This window comes from Salvelinus sp. IW2-2015, linkage group LG7 (genome assembly GCF_002910315.2).
Source record: "Salvelinus sp. IW2-2015 linkage group LG7, ASM291031v2, whole genome shotgun sequence".
NCBI lineage: Eukaryota > Metazoa > Chordata > Actinopteri > Salmoniformes > Salmonidae > Salvelinus > Salvelinus sp. IW2-2015.
The window spans coordinates 23,718,486-23,738,376 of NC_036847.1; the positions used below are offsets into that span (position 1 = coordinate 23,718,486).

Here is a 19,891-nt window from a genome sequence, read left to right on the forward strand (position 1 = left end):
AATACTAGATGTACAGTTTGATATGACCCCGTGTCTCTATCTTTTAATGCCAGCAGGACTTTGTTCTTGATCCTGACAGAGAAAATTTGCTCATGACCATTACATACTTTGCTAAGAAATGTATCCTTCTAGTGTGGGCTCTAGTACCTCTCCTACATTTAAAATGTGGATTGACCAGATTGTTGACTTTCTCCCTCTTGAAAAGCTCACTTATGACCTCCACAAGAGACAGCCCAAGTTTGATAGACTCTGGTCTCCACTACTCCACTATATCTCAAATTGGCACAGAGTGATATGGGGGGAGCGGGGAGGTGAGCAGATGCGTGTTGTGTAAGGTGCTGTAAAATCTAAAAACTAATCATTGGCTCGTCATCTCAGCTAAGGCTGGAAATAGCAAATAAGAACCTTGATAGTGCTGCTGCAAGTTCTACATTTTAAATTTTGTTATAATTATTATTTGTGTGTATGTGTGTATGTATGTATATGTAGGTATGTATATATGTATATATATAACATTTTTTATTTTATTATTATTATTATTTTTTTTTTAACTCTGTCACATCTGTGAATGTGGAATGTGTTTGGTTGGTTGTTTGAAAACTTAATAAAACTTTAAATTGAAAAAAAATAAGACAAAAATGCATGTGAAACCAGAAGAAGAAAAACTCCTTGCCGTTGCGAATCAAACTACAAAAGGTTAATCCTATCTGAAATATCATAAAACCATACATTTATGAAGAATATTTTCAGAAATAGTCTAATAGTGTTTAATTTCTCTCTCGGAGGACCTGAGCACTAGGACCATGCTCAGGACTACCTGGCATGATGACTCCTTGCTGTCCCCAGTCCACCTGCCGTGCTGCTGCTCCAGTTTCAACTGTTCTGCCTGCGGCTATGAACCCTGACCTGTTTACTGGACGTGCTACCTGTCCAGACCTGCTGTTTTCAACTCTAGAGACTGCAGGAGCGGTGAGATACTCTTAATGATCGGCTATGAAAAAGCTAACTGACATTTACTCCTGAGGTGCTGACTTGCTGCACCCTCGACAACTACTGTGATTATCATTATTTGACCATGCTGGTAATTTATGAACATTTGAACATCTTGGCCATGTTCTGTTATAATCTCCACCCGGCACAGCCAGAAGAGGACTGGCCACCCCTCATAGCCTGGTTCCTCTCTAGGTTTCTTCCTAGGTTTTGGCCTTTCTAGGGAGTTTTTCCTAGCCACCATGCTTCTACACCTGCATTGCTTGCGTTTTGGGGTTTTAGGCTGGGTTTCTGTACAGCACTGAGATATCAGCTGAAGTAAGAAGTGCTATATAAATACATTTGATTTGATGTCCTAAAGTTGCAGCTTTTAAATGGGAATAATTATGGAAGTCGGAGTCCGTGCTATTCTCATATGTATATTTTGAATGACAAATATTTTGGGCCACAAGAAGTGAAATTTAACAACAAATATCAAGATGACAAGTCAAAATAAAACAGGCTACAGCTGAGAAAAGCTTATGAAATAAATGCCTAGTTGGTCTAAGCCTATTTCCATATTATTTTAGCAATGTGCAACCTACCTAAAATGCATATAGTAGCCTAATAAGAGAAGAGTGAGACAAACATGTGAATCAGTTTATAATGATCCAGTTGTGAGTACATCAGAGTTGCTCTGTAGCCCATGATGACTTACAACCCATCACAAGACGCACAGCCAGCGAGGCTCGTTGACTGTTTCACTCACTTCATCTATACACTTCGGCACACACTTCATGCCACAGCTCCAGCAGAGTTCAATAGGCTATTCGAAAAGATTTGGCTCCACTAAATACACTGCTCAAAAAAATAAAGGAACACTTAAACAACACAATGTAACTCCAAGTCAATCACACTTCTGTGAAATAAACTGTCCACTTAGGAAACAACACTGATTGACAATACATTTCACATGCTGTTGTGCAAATGGAATAGACAAAAGGTGGAAATTATAGGCAATTAGCAAGACACCCCAATAAAGGAGTGGTTCTGCAGGTGGTGACCACAGACCACTTCTCAGTTCCTATGCTTCCTGGCTGATGTTTTGGTCACTTTTGAATGCTGGCGTGCTTTCACTCTAGTGGTAGCATGAGACGGAGTCTACAACCCACACAAGTGGCTCAGGTAGTGCAGCTCATCCAGGATGGCACATCAATGCGAGCTGTGGCAAGAAGGTTTGCTGTGTCTGCAGCGTAGTGTCCAGAGCATGGAGGCGCACCAGGAGACAGGCCAGTACATCAGGAGACGTGGAGGAGGCCGTAGGAGGGCAACAACCCAGCAGCAGGACCACTACCTCCGCCTTTGTGCAAGGAGGAGCACTGCCAGAGCCCTGCAAAATGACCTCCAGCAGGCCACAAATGTGATGTGTCTGCTCAAACGGTCAGAAACAGACTCCATGAGGGTGGTATGAGGGCCGAAGTCCACAGGTGGGGGTTGTGCTTACAGCCCAACACCGTGCAGGACGTTTGGCATTTGCCAGAGAACACCAAGATTGGCAAATTCGCCACTGGCGCCCTGTGCTCTTCACAGATGAAAGCAGGTTCACACGCACATGTGACAGAGTCTGGAGACGCCGTGGAGACGTTCTGCTGCCTGCAACATCCTCCAGCATGACCGGTTTGGCGGTGGTCAGTCATGGTGTGGGGTGGCATTTCTTTGGGGGCCGCACAGCCCTCCATGTGCTCGCCAGTGGTAGCCTGACTGCCATTAGGTACCGAGATGAGATCCTCAGACCCCTTGTGAGGCCATATGCTGGTGCGGTTGGCCCTGGGTTCCTCCTATAGCAAGACAATGCTAGACCTCATTGGCTGGAGTGTGTCAGCAGTTCCTGCAAGAGGAAGGCATTGATGCTATGGACTGGCCCGCCCGTTCCCCAGACCTGAATCCAATTGAGCACATCTGGGACATCATGTCTCGCTCCATCCACCAACGCCACGTTGCACCACAGACTGTCCAGGAGTTGGCGGATGCTTTAGTCCAGGTCTGGGAGGAGATCCCTCAGGAGACCATCCGCCACCTCATCAGGAGCATGCCCAGGCATTGTAGGAGGTCATACAGGCACGTGGAGGCCACACACACTACTGAGCCTCATTTTGACTTGTTTTAAGGACATTACATCAAAGTTGGATCAGCCTGTAGTGTGGTTTTCCACTTTAATTTTGAGTGTGACTCCAAATCCAGACCTCCATGGGTTGATAAATTGATTTCCATTGATAATTTTTGTGTGATTTTGTTGTCAGCACATTCAACTATGTAAAGAAAAAAGTATTTAATAAGAATATTTCATTCATTCAGATCTAGGATGTGTTATTTTAGTGTTCCCTTTATTTTTTTGAGCAGTGTATATTGGGTGTTTTGTCTATGTCATGATTCCCTCGTCTATGGGCAAGTGCAGAAAAAATATTCTGATCTCTGCTATGTACTCAATGCTTTTGGCCAATGGTGTTACTGGCCTTTTGGGGGCTGACAAGTGACTTCAGCTTTCGGACAAGTAATAATACAAATACAAAAAGGCACTCGCACATCTGAGCAATCTTATTTGCAGGTGGATGGCATCAATTGAACAAGATGAAGAAAAGGAAACCGCACACTGCTCTTGATAGTATCACCGATATTTAATAAGCTTACGTATCGGCCACACGGCCTTCGTCAGAGCTTCGTCAGAGCGACAAGTATAATGTGACTAATAAAATTTGATTTGATTTGATTTGATTTGGTCTGATTATGTAATTGACTAAAGAAATGTGAACAAGCAACCTTTGGTATACCTTTCGAACATGCAGTTACATAAAATATGGTATTTACTCACAACATGCAATGCATGATGGGCAGTTCCATTGTAACAGAATTACGCTGAGACTGCACTTTAAAATGTATACAAAACAAAAACCATTGATTTCAAAGTTTAAAGGCCCAAGGTCTGGGCGGTAGGTCTGGGCAATACAGCCTAAAAAATCATATCCCAATGAACTTTATTCTAGTCGTGAAAATATTTCATGTGTCGATGTACTTCCTAATAACAATGCCCCCCATCCTGCTGACTTGAACTGCTGAACCGTTTTTGAATTGAGATGCATTTATGGATGAGAAAGTAAACTTGCCATTTCCAAGAGGTTTAGCGGGGAGGCCCTCCCCCCGCGATCGATTGCCTCGGACAGGGCTCTCCAAACCTGTTCGCGGAGAGCTACCATCCTGAAGGTTCACACTCCAACCCTAATCTAGYGCATCTGATTCAATAATTAGCTGGTTGATAAACTGAATCAGGTTAGTTACAACTGGGTTGGAGTGAAAACCTACAGGAAGTTAGCTCTCAAGGAACAGGGTTGGAGAGCCTGACCTAGGACATCAACAGCCAGCCAGGGTTTCATTAAATAAGATATAGGCACAATACTTTTTATTGCAGATTTAGGCCTAATTAAACTGATGCATTTGGCGATGTTCAACTTCAATTCACTGACATTATAAGGAATAGCTTAGCCATACTCATTGATAGCCTAATATATACTTTAGGTGAATATACGAGGCACTGCAAGATACAGATTACCAAGATATAGCCTATGCGCTATGAAAAACACATGTAGAATAGCTTAGCCTATTTGTTGATAGGCCGTACTTTAATGAACTTGCGCGAGACATTGCAAGTCAAGAAATTGAGAGACACAGCATTGCGATAGCCTATAGATCTTTTGATTACCGATGCATGGTTTTGGCTGTCTGCCTGGTGAACTATATATCTATCTATCTATCTTTATATTCAAGTTGACTTGGATCTATTTGCAAGCTAACAAGGCATAACAGTTTAAATTGTTATGATTGAACACACCCTACTGTCCATCTCAYAACAGTTTGAACAGCATGCTAGCCTGTCCACTTTGTTCAGATGTTGAAATCAAGGGACCTAACTTTTCTCAGAATGAGAACGGGTTGCCAATTCCTTATAGAATTATGTTTTACGCTTATTGCACATTTACAAAACACAGACTAGACAGCTAGTATAACAGTCTTTGGCTAAAATGCTGCAAGCAGTACATGGTACCGCAATGCCGTGCGTGACAAAGTGAGCATACATTTCCCAGAATCAATGTTCAATGACAATCCCCTTTTAGTAGTGTCGCAATTGGCGGAGTTGAGACATTAAAAGGGTATCGTTAACTTCTCTATTATAGTAAAATAATGTTTCAATGTGTTTCATGTGTCCATATGACCAATTCTGTTGGACCAAACCTCAAATGCAAATAGGGAGTTCAAACCGCTTGTTAGAAGAAGTGATCTCTCATATTTGCTGTTGTGAGTGGCAGGGGGAGGGGCTTGGTGTGTTTGTATAAACAGAGAGGAAGAAGCGAGGGGTTTCACTCTCACCAAAAATCGGTCCAAAATAAACCCAATACATTTTTATGAACTTATTTTGGATCTAAGCTTATTGCCTGCATTCCCACATGTGGGACAACGACTCCCATTGTTAGGGTAGAGACATGAGCATCTCGTCATTATAAACAGATCTCTGGTGTAAATGGTAAGGTGCACACAGCACAGAAGGAGCGAAGGAAACAAGACCAAAAAGACACAAACAGACATAAACGCTCATGAAAGTGAAAAATACAAACTTGATTCTTGCGATACGGTCATTTGGAATATCACGCAAAAACATACATTTGAATTAATCGAATTCAATAGATATTGCCCAGCCCTACAATGCAGCCTTAAAAAAAAAATCATWATATAAAATTATGTCTGGGTAACAATTAAGTACCTTACTGTGTTTTCAATTAAAATGGTCAAAAAGAAATAAATAGATTCTTAGCAAAGAACAATTCCTTAAGCTAGGACTGTCTGGGAGTGGCCTGAGTGGGGAGGGGAAAACTGAAAACTAGCTGTTATGGCAGAGGTTTGGAAGTGTCTTGTTGGTCTATCAACTAATTTACCGCCTGGTGATGTCTCCAGGCAGGCCAAAACTTCCATCCACYAAAACAGGCTGACATTTCAGGCAGTCTTTTCAAACATCTCTTACACTAAAAAGGGCATTATCATAATTTTCACAGTATTATTCCAGCCTCAGTGTGGAAATATATATATATAAAAACACAGGGMAACTACATTTGACTGCACTGGGCCTTTAACAAACCATAGAACTCTATGCACAAGGACTAATTTAACAATTTACACTGAGCATTTTACAAAAACACATTTACAGGACAAACTGAAGATACAAAGTTTGGTAACAATAAAACTGAGGGAGTTTTACTGTAATTCTGCACAGTTTTTCCAGTAAAATGTTAGTTTTTTCCCCTGTGTAAATTGTTCAAAGTCGTCACTGTGCACAAGAGTTATGGTTTGTTCAAATATGAAATCATTTGTTTTTGTTTAGCATACATTTGAAAGTGAAAAATAATTTTACTTTAAAATGAGGCATTTAAAACAGAATGGTAGACCTATTTGTGCAGGGTCTATGTTGGATGCTACTAGATGGAATAATTAATTAACAAAAACAATAGTCAGAATGTGACTGTACATTCCTTTACAATATACATTTTTATGAGATTATTTATTTACATGAATGCCGCTGTCTCTTATACACATCTAGATGTGTATAAGAGACAGGTACATTCCTTTACAATATACATTTTTATGAGATTATTTATTTACATGAATGCCGCTTAACCTTTATACCAGTGATAATGATTTGCATGCTACGAATAATATCTTTCCCTGCCCTGTTCACCCCTCTAATGCCATGCAGTCTACATTCAACAGAGCAGCTTAAAATTAATTCCAGTTTCCACTTCCAACATGGGATATGCTGACTAATGTGCTCTCATCCCTCCATCACAGATCCCTAGCAGAGATAAACAGTATCACATCAACATCATACGACACTACAGGAGCAGAAACCGACCTGTCCTCCTCTATCACACAAACTGAATGATTCATATGAACCCTAGGCTATGCCTCTTGAGTCTTGGGGAAACTGTCATTCAGCCAAGTTAGTAACAGAGTTCAACATGATAGAGTATCTTCATGGAACCTATCAAATGTTCAGTAGGCAAATTCATACATTTCTATGTAACACTGGATTAAGAACGACTCCCAAGCAACATTATGATTGTGATTATTTCTTGGTTTAGAACAGTTTAGCTAAAAGCTTCTGTCCTAAAAGGAAGTCCATTGTGTGGCTAATCCCAGGTTGGTCAATACAGAGCAGCGTGTGACTGGCACTTGTTCACACTTAAGTAGTTAGTGTGGAGCCTGATTAGACAAAGCAATACAAAATCTATCACAGAAAATGTCACCACCATGCACACGTAGTAGTAGCTGTACAGTTGGAATTAAGGATGGTATAGCTATAGACATTGAACATTTCTGCTGACCTCTTTGAGTTGCTGTTGCTCTTGTTTGAGGGTGTCGTACTCCTCCTCCAGCTGGGTGTGTTTCTTCTTCAGTTCAGCGCTCTCCTCCAGTACCACTAAGCCATAACGGGCCGCCTGTAGTTTCTCCTCGTTGGCCTCCCGGAGCTCCAAATTCAGTCTCACCACCTCCGCCCTCAGGTCCATGCCCTCCATCTCCATCTCATCTAGCTCCACCTCAGTCCCTGCTTGGCCTGCCTCCTCAAGCATCCTGTCCTCTTCCACCTCCTTCCCCAATACTCCGCTGAGACACCTGCTTCCTCTTTCAATCCTCCTGCCTCATTACTGCTCGCTGTGGGGGAGGAGAAAGAAAACAGCCCAGGAACATTGATTGTGTCATCAACCTGTTCAAAGCCACAAATAGTAACCAATGAGTTGAAAGCAACTTCAAACTAACCTGAGATTTAACAATATAATTTGCTATCCTAAGAGTTGCTGGCAGCTGACAACTGGCTAAAATGGCGTGAAGTGAATAATAAACTTGGCAGCCCAGTCACAGACGGTCACGAGTCAGATTATGTGGTTAACGTTAGATGAGTTTAACTGGCTCCTCTCAGTCKCTTTACTTGTGATCTTTGTTGTTAGGGTAAAGAAAAATGCAACTGTCCGTCTATAGCTAACGTTACTGTGTGCAGGCATTCAATCAGCTTATAGGCTAACGTTAACTTGCCAACCATGTTGGAAACTAACTAGAAGCATTCCGGTGTACCTGCAAATTATGTGTAGGCGACCAATACAATTATATTTAATTTGTTAGCAGTAGTTAGCGAAATAGCTAGTTAACGCTTTAAGTTGATTCTTAAAACGAACTAACAGTTAACAGACACGAAGATTTGCAGATAGCTAGCCAACGTTCCCATTTTCTTAGYTAGCTACACTAGTTAGTTGTCAGAACTGTCAAAACAAAGACTTCTAGCTATCTGTGGTCAGACGAGCTAGCTAGGCTAATTGTCTACCTAGAATTTCAGCCGCTAACATATCAATCAAGCGCATAGCTAACATTAGCTAGCTGGCTAAATTACTCACCTCCAATATCGATTCACGTTTGTGGCCAAAAGTACAGATTGTTATTTCAAAATCTTGTGTCGAAATTAAGCTAACCGGCAACCCTCAGAGAGAATTTGACACTTCTTCGTCGAGTTTCTGTGTGGACAAGCTAACCGCCCCGGTTTTCCAGCCAATGTGCTTTTTGCTTTCTAGCTTGAGTTAGCACTTTGAAAGTCATTGCGCGCCGAAGCAACGAGAGAGTGAGTAGACACAGACCAGTGAAAGACTGCCCCCTAGCAACGTCCAGTGTCACAACATTTGGAATGACTACAGATCATAGACTTACAGACATCGCATCATTGAATCTCTACTACTATGGCGTCCGTGAGAGCACGGGCAGTGACATTAAAGCCATTCCCATTTTGAAGTAAGGGTTGGAACCGGTTCAAGGAACAGAATAGAAAAAAAACAATTTTTGAGGAACAGAATCAGAACTGGGAACGAAAGTGATCTATACTGTTCTGGAACTGAACCATTATTTTAAAAGCATGGGAAACGGTTAATCATGTTATTTTACGTTCCTGGCATGTTTTTTTCAGTCCCACAAAAAAACGCAACAAAGTACCTATATAAAGCCCTGRCTCTCACTCAGAAACATATTCCAGTGCCCGCCTGTCAGATGGAAATATTTTATAGTCTGTTTATGCTACCTGCCCTTCCCCCTGCGAAGGATAGGATACTGTATCCTACTGGCGAAGTTACAAGCGTGATTCAGAAATTAGGGAGAGATTTTTAATTAGAGAAGAATTGATTCACTTTTTCAATGCTAGTTAAGGATACTATAGTTATCACGTTTCACATTGGATTTATTAACTACAAAAAGGTAAGACGTATTTTTATTCTGGTGCTGCTCTGCACACACAAGCTTGTTAGCTAGCTATCTAGCTAGCTAACGTTAGCTCTGGTCCAATGTTAAGGCAACTCTCAGAAGTTCAAAGACATTCAAAGTTACTTCATAGAAGCCGCTCATCCGTAGATATAATTCTGTGGGCCTAATTCAGATAATGCATATCATAACAAGATTCTCAGTGTTTCAAGCCAAGCCTYCTCCTCCCTCTCTCGCTCCCTCCCCACCCACATAATGTAAGTCTCATCTTGCACTGTACACTTGTCTGTCTATCACGCATATAAACCACTAGGCTATTGCTTGCCAGCTCCATACTAAGCTGCTCTATCAGCACTGATTGGTGAAGTTATTTAATGTTGAGCTTCATGTAAAAAAAAAAATCAGAGGTTAAAAAAGGAATAGAAAGGAACAATATAAACAGGTACTTTTTGGGGGGGCTCTAAACGGTTCTGTTCAGAATGTAAAAATTGACAATAATTTTGGTTCCAACCCCTGTTTTGAAGTAGTCAATAATCTTCTTCTTCTTTTACTACTTCTATGAGTTGGCAAAGAAACTGAAAAGGTGCATACAGTCCCGGAGTGTGTAGTTTGAAAAGGTATAAAGCCAAGGTTGGCGATTTAGTGCCACCTGCAGTTATGGAGTGTTTGCTCACGGATATACTTCATTGGCTGATCCCTACTGGTGACCTGGATGGAATTATGTGATCCTTCCTTAACCCATAAGAAGTCCAACCCAGTTGACAACTTCAAAATGGTGAAAGTCGTCATGCTAAAACAAGGTTTTGGGCACTAGAGTTCTCTATCTATCTCTATGCTACAGACAGACACACACACGCATATAGACAATTATGTTTTATCAAATCAATTGTTACTCTGTTACAAAAAGTTTTCATTCCAAAGATAATGTCAAATAAACAGTTAAAAACAACGCATACAACTCGTTGCATGCTTCTCATCCATGTTCTCTTTTTCTTATTGGAAGAGCATAAACTTATTTTATTTTTTAAATTCATTATACAAAATGATCAACAACTTACATCCCTACATCAAACATGTCTAACAAAACAAAACACAGGTATAAACAAGAAAATACAAAATACATACAAAAAATATATATAAATAAAAAATATATATTAAAACATTATTTAAAAAATATGACAATTCTAGTGCAATTGTATTCACTCAGAATTTTTACAAATTATAATGATTCAGGACATGCTAACTGGTTGAACGCGACGTGTATAACTACAACGAGGTAGTAAGTCTGACAAGGCAGCAGCTACGTTTCCTGGGGTCCAGCAAAATTAAGGCAGTTTATACAATTTTTAAAACATTACAATACATTCACAGATTTCACAACACACTGTGTGCCCTCAGTGTCTTACTCCACCACTACCACATATCTACAGTACAAAATCCAAGTGTACGTGTGTGTGTATAGTGTGTGTGTGTGTGTGAATGTGATTTGGAGTATGTGTGTGTTGTGTGTGTGTGTGTGTGTGTGTGTGTGTTGTGTGTGTGTGTGTGTGTGTGTGTGTGTGTGTGTGTGTGTGTAAGCATGTGTCTGTGCCTATGTTTGTGTTGCTTCACAGTTCCATACGTTTTTTTTTAATCCGTTTTTTAAAATCTAATTTTACTGCTTGCATCAGTTACTTGATGTGGAATAAAATTCCATGTAGTCATAGCTCTATGTAGTACTGTGCGCCTCCCATAATCTGTTCTGGACTTGGGGACTGTGAAGAGACCTCTTGTGGCATGTCTTGTGGGGTATGCATGGGTGTCCAAGCTGTGCACCAGTAGTTCAAACAGACATCTCGGTGCATTCAACATGTCAATACCTCTCATAAATGCAAGTATGTGAGAAGTCAATCTTTCCTCCACTTTGAGCCAGGAGATTGACATGCATATTATTAATATTAGCTCTCTGTGTACATCCAAGGGCCAGCCGTGCTGCTGCCTGTTCTGAGCCAATTGCAATTTTCCTAAGTCCTTTTTGTGGCACCTGACCACACGACTAAACAGTAGTCAAGGTAGTCGTGTAGCGATTTTGTGCCTCTGGGTTTAGAAACTCTGTCAAATGTCTTATTCGAGTACGTACTTCCGGGTCACTTCCGTGTTATCCAGTCGTCACGTTTCAAGTACAATTTTTTGTAAAGCAAATTGTAAAAAAATACGTGAAAAGTTGGTCACGAGTGTCGTAAAGCCATGAAGATTGTCAGTTGGAACATTAATGGCATAAGGACTTTCAAGGGCGGAATTAAAAAGGCGCTTGAGTCGCTGGATGCTGACATCGTATGTGTACAAGAGACAAAAAGTAACAAGTAAGAATTTTACGCGGGAGAGTACAGTATATGTGAGTAACAAGGAGTTGGCAGGCATGCTAGGGCAAACAGATTGGCACTCGGGCTAACTTGATAATGTAACAGAAGTTATATGATAAATGTGATTGTACAGTGCATGTAACATTCTCTGCTACATGTTGAACTCTGACAATGTTACTGCTAGGCTATCTAACGTAAACTCGTACATCGCCTTGGTCCGTACAATTGCCCTTATTTAGCGCCCCAAAAACGTAATACTTCCAGGTCAACTGTAATGTCAATACCATTGTAAAGCACAATTTCTCCCCTTTCCAACAAAATCAATTACATGACCTAAACACTGCCCGTTTCTGCATAATTCAAGCAGGCATTGAGCCCCGTCGGGTCTTTTTTWAAATGGCGTGTGGGGAAGCGAAACTAATGCGTGATAGTGAGAAGGACAGATGTCCTGTGGGAAAATTGCTTTTTTCACTCGATCTGTCCAACTTATCACCTTATCGCTTCTAAAATGTAAATAAAACACTATAAAGAGTTTATATAATGTGTCATTACATACCTATTTGAAGGTTTGTGTCGAATTTGAATCGGGTTTTTAGGGCGGTGCTAAAGTGATCTTAGAAGTAAACAGCGGCTTTGAGAATGATGATCGCATGCAATGATGACTGAAGAAATGACTAGGTATCCCCCATTACCCCATCACTGTCCATTTCTTGTTTTTAAACGATGAGAGAAGTGCTACACCTGGTGGAGAGAGATTGTAAGACAGAAATAGTTGCTTTATGCGTGCTGTATGTTACGACATGACACGTCAAGATGTAACGGAGGGTCCGTTTTTTTCAACTTTTCTCCAATACTATAGTATAGAGCCATTACCATGTCGATCAACGCTTGAATAGAAACTTAGTTCACACCCCCGATTTTAAAGTCAACACAGTCGCTACAGTCCCATTAGTTTTCTTTGTAGCCTCGTTTGAATGTCGCGGTTACGTACATTTGTACGGAATAGGGTGAGTTTACGTTACTGATTGTGTCATCCTGTGTTTGTCTGTGACAGGAGACCTGTTGGATGAGAGGACTGCTATTGTTGAAGGTTATAACTCCTATTTCAGCTTTAGTCGTGGACGCAGTGGCTACTCAGGTTGGGACCATTCATCATTTTCCAAAGTATTGAGCTTCAGGATCACGCAAGCCCAGATTCAGTCATTTTCATCTGAACAAAATAGCCACATAATCCCTTTTATATCAGAGAGCAAGACACAATGACCCTTGGGTCCCCTGTAACAGTGTCCCCGGTCTGTTTGAATTAGTTCCCATGGATTGCATTTTTCCATTATCACAAATTCCCGATAAAATTAAAAAAAWTCACCACAGAAATAGTATTCCGTATTAAAGGATGTTTTGAGTCCTATGTTCTCCTATTGCGCCTTCACATTCCAACATTAATATGTACCTCCCTAATCTGTTTATTAAATAGGAGTTGCTACTTACTGCAAAGACAGTGCCACCCCATTTGCTGCAGAGGAGGGCTTGACCGGTCTGCTGACCACCAACCACGAGGGGACCATTGGATGCTATGGTGACCCGAGAGAGTTCTCCAGTGAGGAGCTACAGCTCCTGGACAACGAGGGAAGGGCTGTTCTCACACAGCACAGAGTCATGTACGGAGGGRAAAAAATAGACCTTTATCACATGATTTGTCCCATGCTATTCTTTAGGTTTTCTGAATGAATGTCATGGAATGTATCAATTGTTAACTTGTTGTGGCACTGAAAAGCCATTGTGTTTCCCCAATGATCTGAGTGTTTCTTTGTGTGCCCACTTGCTTTTTCACAGGTGTGAAGACACACCTGAAACAGTTACGGTTATCAATGTATACTGCCCACGAGCTGACCCAGAAAAGCCTGAACGTAAAAATTTCAAACTGCAGTTCTACAAGCTGCTTCAATGTCGGGCTGAAGCAATTTTGGAAGCTGGGAGGTGAGTGGGCTATATGCAGGAGGGCTTGGGTTGGGTGGGTATCATAATAGGGGACAAACTGATATGAGATTTGTTCAATGCATTTTATTGGAAGTCTAATTTCTCTTTGTTTTCTCTGACTCGTCCACCCAGCCGTGTAATCATCTTGGGAGATGTGAATACATCCCACCGGCCCATAGATCACTGTGACCCAGATTACATAGTAAGTGAAGTAATCAGAATTCTTTCAGGTGATAGGTTTGATGTCCTCATTCAGACAATCATATTTACTTTTGAGTTTTGACATCTGTTTATTAAATCAAATCAAATGAATTTATATAGCTCTTCTTACATCAGCTGATATATCAAAGTGCTGTACAGAAACACAGCCTAAAACCCCAAACAGCGAGCAATGCAGGTGTAGAATCACGGTTGCTTGGAAAAACTCCCTAGAAGGGCCGAAACCTAGGAAGAAACCTAGAGAGGAACCAGGCTATGAGGGGTGGCCAGTCCTCTTCTGGCTGTGCCGGGTGGAGATTATAACAGAACATGGCCAAGATGTTCAAATGTTCATAAATGACCAGCATAGTCAAATAATAGTAATCACAGTGAACAGGTCAGGGTTCCATAGCCACAGGCAGAACAGTTTAAACTGGAGCAGCAGCACGGCCAGGTGGACTGGGRACAACAAGGAGTCATCATGCCAGGTAGTCCTGAGGMATGGTCCTAGGGCTCAGGTCCTCCGAGAGAGAAAGAGAGAATTAGAGAGAGCATACTTAAATTCACACAGGACACTGGATAAGACAGGAGAAATACTCCAGATATAACAGACTGACCCTAGCCCCCCGACAATTTATTAATAGCTGACATATTGTTACTCCTATCTGTTTACTTTTATTAGGATGATTTTGATGATCACCCCGGCAGGAAATGGCTAAACGGTTTACTGGTTGATGACAGTGAAGGAAAGGACTATGGAAAAAACGATGAGGAAGAGTCTGAGAATACCTCATCAAAACCCCTCAGCAGCGGCAAGTTTGTGGACACCTTCCGCCATTTTCACCCAACACGCTCCAAGGCCTTCACCTGTTGGAACACTATGACTGGAGCCAGGCAGACCAACTATGGCACACGTATCGACTACATCTTCGCAGACCATCCCTTGGTTAAAATGGGGTTTGTGGCAGCAGACATCATGCCAGAGGTGGAGGGGTCTGATCACTGCCCTGTCTGGGGGAAACTGTGCTGCCCCCTCCTGTCCAGCTCCAAGCTGCCTCCCTTCTGTACCCGCAACCTACCAGAGTTCGCTGGCAGGCAGCAGAAACTCTCACGCTTCCTCGTCAAGATGGACCAACAACAACCTGCCAGAGAGGCCTGCAGGGACCCACTACCAGGATCTCAGGAGACTGGGGAGACCCGAGAGAACCTGAATCCACTGGGATCAGCAGGGACCAGCTCCACTGGAAAGAAACGGAAGTTGGCAGTGGAATCTGGTGTCCCAAAGAGCAAAAAGATTATGACACTGAAGGCTGCTACCCCAAAGCCCCAGGGCAACCTCCTAGCCTTTTTCAAGCCCAAATCCATGCCTGTGGCCCCAACCAGGGAAGACCCTGTGAGTCAGTGTGAGAGGGGAGAAGAGAGAAATGAAGTGACCCCATCACAACCACATACCTTCAAGGGAGGACATTCTGCAGGACAAGATGTCCCTTCAATTCCAGGCACGCGCACAGAAGATCCCCAGGGTGTCTGTATGGGAGACAATGTCCATGAACCGGGCAGCAACATACAGGGTGTCAATAATCAAAACCAGGGGAAGGATGTAGCCCTGGCTTCAGAGGCTACTGTAGACCCCCCATGTCTCAGGAAGGGGGCTTCACTGGGTGGGTTCTGGAAGACGGTCCTGCGTGGGCCACCCCCACCGCCCCCCTGTAAGTCTCATGGGGAACCCTGTGTACTCCGCACAGTCAAGAAGGCAGGTCCAAACATGGGCAAGCAGTTCTTTGTGTGTAACCGCCCTCAGGGTCATGCATCCAATCCTGAGGCTCGCTGTAACTTCTTTTCCTGGGTGGATAAAGGAAAATAGTGACTATGCTGTAGAAACGCACTGACATTTCATCCATGTAGTGTTTTTATAAGCATTGTTAATCTGTAAATGTGATATATTAGTAAAATAAAGACAGTTTTGTAAATTAAGTTTTAACTTCTCTAACGTATTTCACGTAATCACATTGAGGACTTTCTCACCATATGACAAGCATCCCAAAGCTACTGTTGGTGTTGTCTATTTACTGCTTATGAAATTACAATGGATGTTAAACTTAGTCACAGAGTGATCTGTTTCTCTTCATCTATAATGCAGCATGAGCATGAATATACAGTGTTTATTGTCAGAAAATAATATTCCTTGTGTGCTGCTGTGTTCTTTATGCGCTCTAGATGGTAGCAGGACTCAAGTATGATCATCATAGGTCCGCATCATTATTTCTACCATTGTCTCAATGTAATTTATCATTCTATAGAGCTCAAATATGGAGTTATGTATGCCAAGATTTCATATCCTTCCTATGGTTATGAATATTTTAMATTTTAATTTATGGTCTTTCAACTTTGCATGTCAAGAGCTGAGGAGGCTCTTGTGCAACCATTAGTCCCCATATTCTTTCTATTTCCTCTATTTGATTTTCAACACAGTGCTGATGGCAGTAGTTTCCTTTAAAATTGGTCACCTTTACTATAGAAGTTTTAGTTAAGACGGCCCAAAAAAATCTATATTTTTGTCTGATGATTCTCAGACCAATATGTTTAACTTACAGATGTGTTGAAACATCTGTAATATATTAGGATGCAGAGCTTAATTGTCTTTTCATTTAACATGTATCTATTTGTAGTAGGGAATTTGAAAACCTGCTGTAGGTAATAATCTGCCTTCTGAATGAATATTCCCCCATGTACTCGTCATAGTGATGCTCTTGTCGATTGTGTTGTGGAACAGAACACCGCAGGGCCTTACACCTACTTAGCCACTGCCAATACTTACAGTATCTGCTTCTACTCCCATGCAGTTTCTCTCTCCTCCCCAACCGAGCCCCCCCCTCACTTCCTCTCGCAAGGTGTGTGTTTCACTGTACTTGTGCATGTGACATTGAAACTTGAAACTCCTCTCATGCAGTTCCAAACGAAACTCCTTGGCTCACCGGTATAAATTGTGACATGAGCAGCACCTGTATCTGCAACTGAAGCATTTGTGCAGTATATCGGCCATCATTCCCTGGCAGTCCCTGAGAGACTGTCTTCATTTAATAGACTAAAATATGAAATCACAATGTGTTTTTGGGCCACATAATCGAAGATAGGCTTACAACATTACATTCTGAAACGGTAGCTGTCCATGGTGCTGATATCCCATTGGCCACATGTGGGCAMGGGCTAGCCCACACCAAGCCCAACACAGGGTTCCAGACCTTTCTATCATGCCAATGTGAGCATGTTTGCTGGGATGTGTTTTACTGTTCAAAGGTTGACATAAAGCTTCCTATGACCTAGCTTTTTGTTCAAACTAATCTGTTTTGTATTCTAGGGACTACTGGGTAGACTGGACCATGTTTTTATGGACACACACAATGGATTGTTTTTCCTGTACAGTGCTATATTTGTACCCTATAGTGTCCGGGCACCCCACTTTAAGCTCTTTGACCACAGTAAAAGTCCAGCAACACTTGCTTTGTTCAAATGTACCTGTTTTGTATTCTAGCTCCTCTAGTGAGTAGACTGGACAATGGTTTTATGGAGTCACAACTGTTTTTCCTGTACAGTGCTAGTAGCCTATGTGCTGTATACAGAAATATTATTCTTTACATTTAAAACATGTTTCATGGTCAAATAATGTAAATGTCTTATATGAACAAATGTCAAGCATTGTTAATATTTAGATACATTTTCTTTCACATAAATACAGGTTGTTGACACTTCTATTATGTGAGGGACTTTTATTCAATCAAAATTCCGTGATGGGGAAGTGTTTTTTGTTTTTTTCGCGGACATGACACCATTTTGAAGACGACGTCATATCAAAGACCATATTTTTTTAAGTGGTCAAAGCAGAGATGATGCATACATTTCTCTGCCGCCTCTGGCCAATGTAGGTTATCAGTTGATCTACTGTAGCTTATTGTATGCAATTGTTTCTAGAAGAAAGATCCTAATCTRTAGTTATCTGATTTTTGCAATTTATAGACGCAGTCAAAGATTTCTCTGGGATGATTGATGTTTGTTGTGTTTTTGTTGCTGAAATGTATCCCTGTTTATACCTTTAGCATACTACTAGTGTTTTTTTCTATGATCATGTGACCGTCACTATATATTGTCAGTAAAAGGGAAACAAATTGCACTCCCGTAAGTATTTATTTGGACAGTGAAGCTAAATGTTTTAAAGTAACTGTCCAGTGTTTCCAGATTTCTATGAAATGTGACCAATGAATTACAATAAGTGAAATATTTTCCTTTAAAAAAATAAGGTAATTAAGTATGTTTAATAGCAGCTGTTCTGTGTTGGAATGATGTGGGAATACCCCAACAACAGAATGGTGTGTGCATATAGCGGTCATTAAAGTTATTAACGTGGGTATACTGCTGATTGGCCATCTTATCCTATTCACGAGGATGACATCATCAATATGACTTTTAAAAAGTGAGATTTTCACTCGACACTTTACTCGTTACTTTAATTTGTCTACTCCTGCATTTTGGATTTGAGATTAAATGTTTTATTTGACAGTATAGAATGTCACCTTTTATTTCTTGTATCTGTTTTAGCTGTGGGGGAAAAGGGCATTTAACTATACATTTTCGTCTTTAAATTAGACTACTTTTATTAATTATAACACAGAAATTGATTACTTTAGTCATGTTTTAATCACCCAAGTTTGGTTACCAATATGCTGTTAGATGCTTTTACGGTCATGGGAATGGTTGTTCATGTGGTGGTTACAATGTATTCTCATAGGTCTGCAGCCAAGCAAAGGAGTGTTTACCAGCGGTCCCGGGATAGACATCCTTTTAACCTGCAAATTGGATTGGATACAGCTTTTGATTATTGAAATATCAACCTCAATTGAACTTTATTTTTTCTTTCCGAGTGCTAATCGGGGACATTTCCGGGGAGAGGCCACCAAAATCGGAGACGTAACCATACAGTCATCATGGCATCACCTGTGGATGGCATTGTGGTGGGAGCTGGGAACCGTGGGGAGACGTACTCACACTTTGCCTCCATCAACGCATGAGTGTAAGACTCCCCAACCGCTCTCCACATCTGATCTTGTCAATACTGACTGAAAGAATGTAAATGAGTTGACCGTCTGATCTTGGTAAGATATAGGATTTCCCACTAAGTCATTCACAACTTCTTTCCATCAGAACTGAAGTGTGCTACCAGCTATTCGGTCTTGACTAAGGTTTCACGTAAAAGTGATGATAATGGCAACAGTGATTACTCAAATTCATAGTAGGTCGTTGGAGTGGCTGATCCCAGGAAATTTGCACGAGAGAAACTTCAGAAGCAACACAGAGTAGCAGATGAAAATGTGTTTGCTGGTGAGTGTTAAGTCAATGTCAGCCCACACCCATTTTTTCCCTCCATTATTTGGTAGCATCTCATTTGAACTATACTTCATAACCAGTGTCATATTGCCATAAGCATGACATAAGACACCATGATAGCTTAAGGAAATTGTTATGTCACTGAATGTCAAGTACAAGCAAGTGTATTTTGCATGCATAATATGTCTTAACACCTGTCTTAACAGTTTGCATGCTACTGATTATATTCCTCTCCCAGATTGGCATGGTACAGTAGCAAGAGAGAAGGTTGTGGATGCTGTGTTCATTTGTACCCCAGACCGTCATCATAAGCTTATAGTAGAAGAGGATACATGTTACTCAATCAATCAAATTTGCTAGCTATGTCACAGAATCTGATCAACCATTTCAACAACTATTTTAGGATGCACAGGGTCTGACAAGGCTACTCCTAAAAGTGTTTTGCCCTTTTGATGCTACAGTGTCAAAAAGGAGAATGACACTCATGTTAACATTTAGAATCTATGATTGCTGTTCTAGGATAGTGTGTTTTCTTGTCTTTTTGTCCAGGACCCTGCCATAGCACTGGCAAAGAAAGGCTACCATATTCTTCTGGAGAAGCCCATGGCTGTGAGTGTTCTCCAACCCCTGTAAAAACGATGTGTGCGTCAGTGTTCCCTCTAAGCTGCAGCGCAGCTCCCATTGGACTGCCT

At 41.3% G+C, this 19,891-nt stretch overlaps 2 protein-coding genes across 4 annotated transcripts in view; one reads left to right on the forward strand and one right to left on the reverse strand.

Moving 5' to 3' along the window:
- Window positions 1-8,820, reverse strand: part of LOC111966630 (protein bicaudal D homolog 2) — a 43,438-nt gene extending 34,618 nt beyond the window's left edge. Inside the window, exons 1-2 of one of the 2 annotated variants that reach the window (XM_023991457.2) lie at window positions 8,457-8,820; window positions 7,395-7,722 (exon numbers count right to left, since the gene is read on the reverse strand). In XM_023991457.2, coding sequence (XP_023847225.1) covers window positions 7,395-7,640 — 246 coding nt within the window. In that variant the 5' untranslated portion in view covers window positions 7,641-7,722; window positions 8,457-8,820. Of the gene's footprint in view, window positions 1-7,394; window positions 7,775-8,456 lie in introns of both variants that reach the window. The other variant, XM_023991458.2, reaches the window with a different exon arrangement.
- A 336-nt stretch (window positions 8,821-9,156) lies between these two features.
- apex2 (APEX nuclease (apurinic/apyrimidinic endonuclease) 2) lies at window positions 9,157-17,988 on the forward strand. Of its 2 annotated transcripts, none has more exons than XM_070444558.1 (6): window positions 9,157-9,300; window positions 12,700-12,783; window positions 13,120-13,303; window positions 13,479-13,622; window positions 13,755-13,824; window positions 14,503-17,988. In XM_070444558.1, coding segments are annotated over exons 3-6 (1,398 nt in total). In that variant the 5' UTR covers window positions 9,157-9,300; window positions 12,700-12,783; window positions 13,120-13,301; the 3' UTR covers window positions 15,685-17,988. The 2 variants fall into 2 exon arrangements, with proteins under 2 accessions (XP_070300659.1, XP_023847227.1); XM_023991459.2 differs by lacking the exon at window positions 9,157-9,300 and adding an exon at window positions 11,442-11,645.
- The last annotated feature ends 1,903 nt before the right edge of the window (window positions 17,989-19,891 follow it).

Coding starts and splice junctions, on each gene's coding strand:
- apex2 (XM_023991459.2), top strand. CDS start 11,606: ATGCTGACATCGTATGTGTACAAGAGACAAAAAGTAACAA. Junction 12,784..13,119: donor TGGACGCAGTGGCTACTCAG/GTTGGGACCATT, acceptor TTTATTAAATAG/GAGTTGCTACTTACTGCAAA. Junction 13,623..13,754: donor GCAATTTTGGAAGCTGGGAG/GTGAGTGGGCTA, acceptor TCGTCCACCCAG/CCGTGTAATCATCTTGGGAG.